The sequence below is a fragment of the Saccostrea echinata genome, unplaced genomic scaffold, assembly GCF_033153115.1.
Source record: "Saccostrea echinata isolate AGI-Se365-2 ecotype Australia unplaced genomic scaffold, CSIRO_AGI_Sech_v1 ptg000010l, whole genome shotgun sequence".
NCBI classification, from domain to species: domain Eukaryota; kingdom Metazoa; phylum Mollusca; class Bivalvia; order Ostreida; family Ostreidae; genus Saccostrea; species Saccostrea echinata.
The window spans coordinates 8,073,904-8,084,106 of NW_026889759.1; the positions used below are offsets into that span (position 1 = coordinate 8,073,904).

The 10,203-nt window shown below is 33.2% G+C and overlaps 1 protein-coding gene across 1 annotated transcript; it reads left to right on the forward strand.

Moving 5' to 3' along the window:
* The first annotated feature begins 653 nt into the window (after positions 1 to 653).
* On the forward strand, positions 654 to 6,118 carry LOC133184683 (uncharacterized). Its single transcript, XM_061319760.1, has 4 exons — positions 654 to 990; positions 3,897 to 3,995; positions 4,697 to 4,852; positions 5,368 to 6,118. Exons 1-4 carry the CDS (start codon positions 795 to 797, stop codon positions 5,592 to 5,594), a joined length of 678 nt encoding a protein of 225 aa, XP_061175744.1. The 5' UTR covers positions 654 to 794; the 3' UTR covers positions 5,595 to 6,118.
* The last annotated feature ends 4,085 nt before the right edge of the window (positions 6,119 to 10,203 follow it).

Below are 10,203 nucleotides of genomic sequence, written 5' to 3' on the forward strand. Positions count from 1 at the left end.
TCCCAGTCAGATGGAAAAGTCATGGAAAGTGATTGTCACACAGTGAGAAGCGAATATGAATCGCACATTCATCTGGTCATTTAAAAAAAAAACACTAAAAAGAATAGCATGGAATAGCATAAGAATAATGATTAAGTTCTTAGTTTAGCTTTCAAAGTTTATTATACTCGTACATAGGCAGCGGTGAATTATGTATTCACATTATGTATTCACCTGTGCCGATAAAAATAATTGTTATACAATGTTAATGTTTCGCCCAATTAATGCTGTCAAACTTAATCACAGCCGTCTCTTCTTGATGTTTTAATCCATTTACTTTGCGGGCGATTATAATCTGTCTTTTTATGGACTTGAAAAAATTTACTATTTTTAATGAACTTAGTCTCATTCTTTGTCAATTACATCTTCACGTGAACCAGAAATTTCAGCATGATTAAATTCAAGAACTCATTAATCATTTCAAGGAAATTGAAGCACGAGACCTCGTACACTAAATTGAGTAATATATTCATGAATCTCCTTATATCAATAGATATATGTAAATAATTACGATATTGAACTTTTTAGTCTGTGTTTAGAATGCAATGCATTAGTTGTCCCGACAGATTTACATAAATAATCGTCTGACATACGGTGTTTTAAATTTCGCTTTTTGAGACCCGCCCCTCGTTACGGTCCTCGCCATTTTTTACAGGTATTAAGGTATTGTGACAGAGGAACCGTAACCGGTTATGTGGTAGCAGAGGGGCGCTGTCTTGACCACTACACAGAAAACCTTGTCCTGACCCTCAGCCATGGGGCGTGGACAGCTCTGTCTCTTGTTCCTGGTCTTGTGTATGATTTTGATTTCTCTGGGACTTATTCTAACCAGTATTGTCACAGACTATTGGTACACAGTTAAAAATGACAATTCTAATACAACAGTGGCTAATACTTTTTCGTATAGTTTCGGAATGTGGCGAAAATGTTACTCAAAGGAGGTACCCAAGGGTATGTATTAACATCTGTGCTCAAATTTTTGATCATATCAATATAAAGAACGTGTTAATGATTGTGAAATCTCATAGCGTACATCGATACGGATAAGAAATAAGGGCACGGATCAATATGTTTACTCAAGGTATAGGGAGATTGATATCAACAATGTATATCATTATGATCAAATTACATCAAAAAATAAATAAATAAGTAAATAAATAATAATAATAATAAAAATGATGATTTACACTGGTGATATACAAATGAGTCAGACACATACGAATTGCCACACCTATACACTTGGTTTTTTATGATAAATAATTATATAGCAGGAGTTATTTTTCTCATTGCCCTCAAACTAGATGTAGATATTTCAGTTTATTAATGGTACGTATTCTGTTCAAATTCCCATTCCTATGAGTCAGTATAAAAACTGACGAGGACATTTCACAGAAACACGAAACTCAATAGTGAAAATTAATATATTTCATAAAAAATTATAAAGTAGTCCATCGCACAGAGGAAAAAAAAATTCTTTGCTTAAAATGATATAGGTTGGGGGGGGGGGGGGGAGTTGATATAATTGTGATCTTAAGAACACGTCATATCATGTTTCCTTGTTAATTATTAAACTGACAAAACGTACTACACAACTCAGGAATAAAATCCATGCATTCTAATTAAACAAAAACATTTACAGAAAACCAAGTTTTAAAATAGCAAAATCATCTGTATTCATTTCAACATGTATTACATGACGGAAGGTTTATAAAGGTGTGTCGGATTTTTTCACGCTTGGGTATATAGATTGTACACTAAGGTATTATAAATCTTTTTGGTTGGTTGGACCTATCCATTGAGAAAAGTGTAACGTATTAAAAAGCTGTGATTATCAAGAGCGTGGTTATGTTAGGTCATGAACTTTTTTTTAGAAAGGAATGTGGGGCACTGTACATTTGAGAAAGTATAGAAAAGATATTACCAAAGGCACTGGCATATAGACCCCCCCCCCTTAAAGAAAAAATGGACACAAAAACTTGTAAAAAATACATGAATATTTCACTGTTAAGCTTTAGAGATTGTCCTAACGTTGGAGGGGCAATCTCTAAAACTTCACTAAAACGGGAAATTTTATGAATTTAAGTGTAATATGCTTGGAATTCATGTATTTTTTTTTTTTACAAGATTCCGTGGCCAAAAAAAAAATCTTAAGAAAGTTAGGGGGGGGGGGGGTTACACTATCCATACCTGGGGGGGGTTACACTATCCATACCTGATGTATCTGTGGTTAACTTCTTTGGGGTACGTATTTATGTTGTAATAACGTTCTATTTCTTATCTAACATTTCTGAATCTGATACAAGGTCTAAATGAATAATTGTTTCTTATAAAATCCACATACTGAACAGGCACGGATCCAGGAATTTTTTCCAGGGGGTAGGGGTTCCGTCCCAGTCAAATAAAAAATAACGTAAAATCCATTTTCCACACGTGAAAACACCTATTTCTTGGTAGTGATGATGGGGTCCACGTTTTCTAAGGGAGGGGGGTCCAAAGTCATTTTTTATTTGCTTCAGTATATACTTTTAATAACTCTGCAAATTCCAGGGTCCACCCCCCCCCCCCCCCCCAGATCCGCGCATGCTGAAAATATTTTTTTTAGAGTACCAATAGTTATTTATCTTTATTTTGCAAAGTCTGTGTACGTTTCTTGTTTGTTTGATTTTAATAATTGACATTGGTGTCTACTTACAGTTATTCTGAATTAACAGACGTTTTCAGTGCTTATAGCTTATACATATACATGCAGTGTCTTTGTATGCAAAAAGACGCCAATGGAGAACCTATATGCCACAAACAATGCGTACATATAGAACTGAGAACCAAGGAAAATTGAAAATAGCCCTCCCACAGAGAGAGATTTAATCTCGCGAAGAACAACATTATAAATTTGTTACAATGGAAATTGTCTTTTTTTTCATTCGACTCTTTGAGTATTTGCTAATTATGTCTCAGTTATGTATAAGTTGAGCCTCTTATGTCGCGAGATCGAAGTTTCAAAGCACCTGCATGCATTTACTTGAGGACACCCCCTCCCCAATCTCCTACATGGGTCCTGGGCCTGTTCAGACTTATTTATGTACCATCATCATACGATATATATTTGATCGTGATCTCAAAAGCAACTTCTTAAAAGTCATTTATCCGATTGTGATTAATCTAGTTTTTTTTTTTTAGTTGTAAGGAATAGCATAGTATAGCGGTAGTTATAATTTATAAAAATTCAAGTCTGCTAGGCATCCAGGAAGGAGGGGGGGGGGGGCTGTATTTAAAGATAGAAGATATCAATCTCAAAGTGAAAGGTGAAGACTCTCTTTCTCAAGAAGAGGGATCAATAAAGTGTTTTATTTATAGAACAGTGTAGTAAAAAAAACCCAAAAAACAAAGAAAAACAAAGAAAAACTAACAAACAAACAACCCCCCCCCAAAAAAAAAAACCCGAAAAAAAGAAGGAAAAGAAAAAAATTGAAAAGAAAAGAAAAAAAACCAAGCGATAATTCTCTCCTCTACAAAAATTTAGAATTTTTCATACAAAGTAAAATTGAAAAAAACAAAATTGTAGAGGACAATAATGCCAAGCATTTTGTAATACTCATATGGAAAAAATATGAACATTATGTCAAATAAATGATTAAAATAAAGAAAAATTTGATATTTATATGAAAGAACATGTATACTAGTACATGTATACTCTAGAAAGAAAAGTAGAGGGATTGAATTTTTGTCATTATCTTTCCACCGCCTTCACACAAACTTGTTGGAAAAATAATTTCTCCTTCTGCTTTGCTTACAATTTGAACCACAAAGGAAATTTTTATAGAGATATTAATTTTCAAAGATATATATATTTCATTCAGACGTGCCTTATGAGAGACGTGTAAACAAATGTGCCTACACTTACCAGGACTTGATCCCTAGGGTGATGCCAAAGAAAGCGGAGGATGAGCGCTACCTTCGTGAGTTTTATAAGAATATTTGTCTTCTGTATAATTTGGTGATATGTAAGACAATGACCTTTGATCAGTACAAATGTAAATAGATTTGGATCCAAACTAGCTGCAGAACTGTATCTCTAGGGGAAAAAATATATTGACAGACTGGTAACAAACTATTAAGGATGTTATTAGTTGGTTTATGAATCAAAATTTAAGATAATTTAAGTGCAACGTTAAAAAACACGCTCTCTGACATTATAATTATATATAGATTAGTCAAATGTTTCAGTATTCTGTGACTCTTTTTTGGGGGGATGGGGGATTTGACAGGTACCAATAAAGAGAATTTTGTATTTTAATCCATCATAATCATGAAATTTAACTCTTTACATATTCCTTTTTCTGGAAAGGGGGTGGTGGTATTTATTTGCTTGTGTGTTGATAATTTCCACTGATATAATTTAAATTCGATTTTTACATATATTTATTTTATTCTTTTAAAAAAGTACAATTTTCCCAAAAAATTTTATTTTCAGCAAGTGAAAGTTGATACACATATTGATATATAGGGGGTATCAAAGAAGGCAAATCACAACTATTGTTTAACAAAAATAGTAATATATATTCCCTTTTCAATTTTGCACAGAACTTCAATTAATATTTGAAAGCTGTAATAAATGACGTCATTGAAAATTATACTAATTATTTTCCTTTAATTTCAGACATGGAGCGCGCCTGGGTGGGCTGTGCGGTAGCCTCTGCGGGGATCCAGATTTTTGCCATTTTGACCATGATATGTGGTCTGTGGCCAGCTAAGTGTAACGATGCCAAGCGATCGACCCTCTATCTTGCAGCATCAATTTTGTGCCTCATAGCAGGTTTGTAACTCAACACATATTTTCATTTTCATGCGTAAATGGTGAACTTTTCTCATTATTATCTTGACAAAAGTGGATACTAAGGGTCACGATTACTTGGGGAAGGAGGGAGATTTTTTTCCGGGGAAATTTTAAAAAAAAAAATCAACTTTAAATTGTGATATACTTTTTCACAATCTGGAAAAAAATCAGTCAAACCTCGTTATTTTGAACTTGTTCAGACCAAGATTAAATGAGATATTCGATGATTCGAGATAACGAGGGTAAAAACGTAAAAGAAAAGTGGTTGGGACTGCCAACTCACTTCGATATATCCCTAGTATTCGAGAAATCGGTGTTCGAGATAACGAAGTTCAACCGTAATTATCATTGACTTTATATGATTATTTTTAAAGATTCAATACTTTGTATATATATATTGTTTCTAAATAAGCAGCTTACTCAGTTATTTGGGTATGCGCTGCCATTCTAGTCCTCATTATGATCAGGATTATACCATTTCAATATTTTGATAGGTATGTGTGGTATAGCCAGCGGTATCTGCTTCATCGCCCTACGTGATATGGATTCTACCTCACGTGACATCTATCCCAATAACACCACTGTACAGTACAATTTCTCCTTCATGTTAGAGTGGGCAGCCAATTCTTTATGCATTCTAGAAGGATTTGTCTTTCTATGTCTTCTTAAGATGGACTACAACGACATTACTGAAACCGGCAAATACAATTCTTTCATGTGATGTAACATCTACATTCACTGCACAGGTACTTGTTTCGGTGATAAATTTTTTAACCCATAGTATAATAATAACATTATACTATGGGTTAAAAAAATTATTTCCAAAACAAATGCATGTGATTCACTGCCACTTTAAAACAAGAGAGGTTTTTTTCCTAATCACAAAACTCTGATAGAGTTACAAAGACGTCCATGGTTATATGTCATAATATCTTGTATCAATGCTTTGCAAGGGTAAACAATGATATTTTTATTACTATATTATCTAAGTGTGTGAAAAGAGTGGTTTATGTGATTTTAATACTCATTAATCAAATTCTGACACAAAGGAATCTTTATGCAATACCAAGTATTTAAGTGATTTTTTGGAGAGACTAAAGACTACTTAATCATGCTGAAGAAATTGTCACAGATATACATTGAAAATTTTGTTTTACATGTAAGTTTTAATTTTTTGTATAATGGTTTTTCATACATATATGAATTCTGAGCAATAAATTTGTACAAACTAAAACTTATTAAAAAGAGATTATTTTTTTTATTGGAAACCTTTGTCAGGAAGGGCTTTTGCAATGAAGGAATTAATTCCTACATTATATAATATACATTGTAATTCTTGCAAAATCTGAAGAATTGCCTAAAAATAGATATTTTGTACAATTGTAAGCCTTCACTATGAGGGTTTCTTGTATATCAATTTTGCCAATAGTGGCCCAGTTTGATTTGTATTTTCTATACATGTATACTCTTTTGTGTCCCTACCCTAGCCAAAGGGGTAACATGGGGATGCTTGCGTGTCAATATTAATTCTAGTATAATTTTGACCCTACTCTTCTAAATATTTTAAAATGTTTTCCCATTTATTTCTATATTGAGGTTTGCTCCCATGTTATGGCATCATCCTAGCCTTGGGGGTCATAATTTGAACAAACTTGAATCTACACTACATGAAGCAGCTTGCTTTACAATAAGACTTAAGGAGGTGGGTGAACAAGGCGCACAGAATGCCTATAGCTTCAGATATATAAAAATCATAATCAATTTGTGAATTTATTAAGAGTAAAGTTCTCATCATTGAAGTTTATGAAATTATGATAAATAAAACTTTTCTGAGGAAAATTTTCTCTGTAAAAATCATTCTGTTATTAAAAAAAATTGAGGCTTGTTCGCCCATCTTCTTTTAGCACTGCTGTTCTTGAGTACAAATAATTTTACAGATTTACTCGATATATTTACTGTATAAAACTTTGATCTATATTACGGTATATGTATTGTCCCACCCTAGTCTAGATGGGTCAATTCAACTTAAATTTACAAATAAGGGAAATGCTTGCATCTTAATATGTCCAAATATGGTGTTTCTGTCAGTAAGATGTTTCCTATATACATTTATCTATACTTATAAATTAAAAAATTTTGCAAATAAACTCCGAAACGGGTGCACCAGAGTTCTTACTTACTCCTCTAACAATACACTAGATACAAGATGATGTCCGTAAACTATATTCAGATTTCACTCGCATAGTAAGTATCGTGCATTAAATTAAAAAAAGTTTACTTTTATTTTCTATAAACAGCCATGAAATAGCAAAAACGTGAGTACGATGGCGGTTCCGGTTGGCGGATCTAAGTTACTGGCAATTTTTAATGAAACTGACAACAAGCAATTGTTTATCTATTTCATAAAGCGTCATCACTGAATTATTCAATCAAAACTTGATTTAAATGATATAAAAGAAATAAGTTGTGATAACCGATTAAAAAGGGAAATGTGCAAATTATTTTCGTCATTCACCGATAAATTGCACTTCGGGTTCGTTGCCACGATGCTCTCAGTGAGGAATATACAAATTTTACCGATAAATATATTAGGAAAACCTATTAATAGTCTTTTAAAATATATAAGTACATGTATATTTACAAATTATAGTGTTATCAATGATTTACCATTATTTCAATGACCATTCACACAAAAACTTTTTTTATAATACGCCTCGTTTTTCTTTTTAACATCGGGCTCGATGCTATATGATGTTCAATATGTACTTCATAATAAACTTGCTTACATGAAAAGAGAAAACTAATGAATAAGGTATTGTTCAAATACAATTAAAGCTGTAAAATTTTGTGCTTTAATCAATACATTTCAGGGTTTTTTTCTGAATACAGTCTTTTGTATCAAATACTCGGCTTCTTTATATGGCATTAAAAGCTAATTTTTACGGAAAAATTCATTTTATCAGTAAAATGTGCATTTTCACTGCTTTATCCTTGACGGAAATGAAATGAGAGCACCTGCAGTACAATATCCATAACATATTTTAACAGGTTTCACAATAAATGTTAAGTCTTCCTGCTATAAGCCTGTAGGCTGTCAATAGAAACTACAATGTATATTGTTGGAATTTTTCTGCCGGTAGTGGTATAAATTCAATTCCCCGCGCTTTCGCGGGACTTCATCTAGTTCTAATATAAAACTTGGACTCCCTTTTGTGTCTCAGCCCTGAGGCCACAATCTACATTCAATAAGAAGTTTTAAAATAAGTTTTGCTTTTCTGTTGAAATTTTCACAAAAAAATTCTTTCCATCTACAGAAATTTCTGAAGGAAAATCTTAGTTTCACAAAAGCATTCTTACCAGTTATCACAGCTATTGCACTTATGAGTCTCTACTTTTGTGAAAAACCACTTTATGAAAAGTTTTCAACTGGTTCTGATCTTTTTAGTGATCTTTAAATGTCTATACTTCTTCATCTTTTCTGTATTCAGGGTATGGCCTTCCATTTCAACAAACTTAAATCCCCTTTAACATAGGGATGCATTGCAGCAAGTTTAATTGAAATTAGACCCATAGTTCTTGAAAAAAGTAAAAAAAAAATGTAAAGGATGACATAAGAAGATAGACAAGAGGCCCATGGGCCACAACACTCACCTGAGTAGCTCTCCAGATTTTCCCCCTTGGAATACTTACTGTGGCCCCACCCTACCCCAGGGGTCTTAATTTGAACAATTTTGAATCTAAACTACCTCAGCAAGCTTCCAAATAAATTTAAGCTTTTTTGGCCCAGTGGTTATTGGAAAGAAGATTTTTCCTATAAACATGTATTTCAATGTAAAACTTTTGATTCCCTATTGTGGCCACACCCAACCCCCAGGGGCTATGATTTGAACAATTTAGAATCTATACTACCTCAGGAGGCTTCCACATATGTTTCACCTTTTCTAGCTTAGTAGTTCTTGAGAAGAAGATTAAAGATTTTTCTACGCACTTCAATGTAAAATATTGATTCCCTATTGTGGCCCCATTCTACCCCCAGGGGCCATGATTTGAACAAGAGGTCCAAGGGCCTTCAATCGCTCTTCTGATAAATTGTACAACCTATCACTTCTATTTGAAGCCTCTAAGTATCCTGTATATTTAGATAAAGCCTTGAAATTCCAAAGGTAGGTCATCATGACCTACATTTTAGATGAAACACTCTGAGAACCCAAGATGATTCTAAGCCTATTAGTACCTGAGAGTTGGTAATGGTGACCTACTTATCACTTGTCATTCTCTGAGGACCCAAGATGCATCAACTAAGTTTGATGATTCTAAGCCAATTAATACCTAAAATATTTTTAAAATTATAACCATAAAATTTCAAAAGTAGGTCACTTTTCAGATGACATACTTTGAGGACCCAAGATGCATCAACTGACAAAGTTTGACGATTCTAAGCCAATAAGTACCTGATATATTTAAATAAAGACATAAAATTTTAAAAAAAAAAAAGGTCACAGTGACCTCCTTTTCAGTCGACTAACTCTGCGGACCCAAGATGCATCAACTCACAAAGTTTGATGGTTCTAAGCCAATTAGTTCCTGAAATATTTAATTAAAGCCATAAATTTTCAAAAGTAGGTCATGGTGACCTACTTTTCAGTCAACCTACTCCCAAGACCCAAGATGCATCAACTCACAAAGTTTGATGATTCTTAGCCAATTAGTACCCAAAATATTTAATTAAAGCCATAAATTTTCAAAAGTAGGTCATGGTGACCTACTTTTCAGTCGACTTACTCCGAAGACCCAAGATGCATCATCTGACAAAGTTTGATGATTCTAAGCCAATTAGTACCTGAAATATTTAATCATAGTTATATAAATTAAAAAGTAGGTCACGTTTTTTGAGGACCCAAGATGCATCAACTTACTAAGTTTTATGATCATAGGCCTTAAAATGTCCCAATTATATGCCTCTAAAATGCTTTGAAATCGAATGCCTGCAAAGTTCAAAAAGTAGGTCACTGTGACCTACTTTTTAATAAATATGTTTTATGGCCCCAAGATGCATCATCTTACAAGATTTAATGATTCTAAACCTCTTGGTATTCGAATCAATGACCTTAATTGTTTTGAAAAAGATTAGCCATAAAATTCAAAAAGTAGGTCAAGGTGACCTACTTTTTTGTTGACCTACTCCGAGGACCCAAGATACATCAAATGACAAAGTTTGATGATCATAGGCCTTAAATTGTTCAAAATATGCCTCTAAATCACTTTGAAAAAGAATGGCTGCAAAATTAAAAAAGTGGGTCACCGGGACCTACTTTTGAGTCAACATGATA

Excerpts from the sequence above, each read along its gene's own strand:
- LOC133184683 (XM_061319760.1), top strand. The coding sequence starts at position 795 with ATGGGGCGTGGACAGCTCTGTCTCTTGTTCCTGGTCTTGTGTATGATT. Across the intron at positions 991-3,896 it reads CTCAAAGGAGGTACCCAAGG|ACGTGCCTTATGAGAGACGT; the intron begins GTATGTATTAAC and ends TATTTCATTCAG. Across the intron at positions 3,996-4,696 it reads GGAGGATGAGCGCTACCTTC|ACATGGAGCGCGCCTGGGTG; the intron begins GTGAGTTTTATA and ends CTTTAATTTCAG.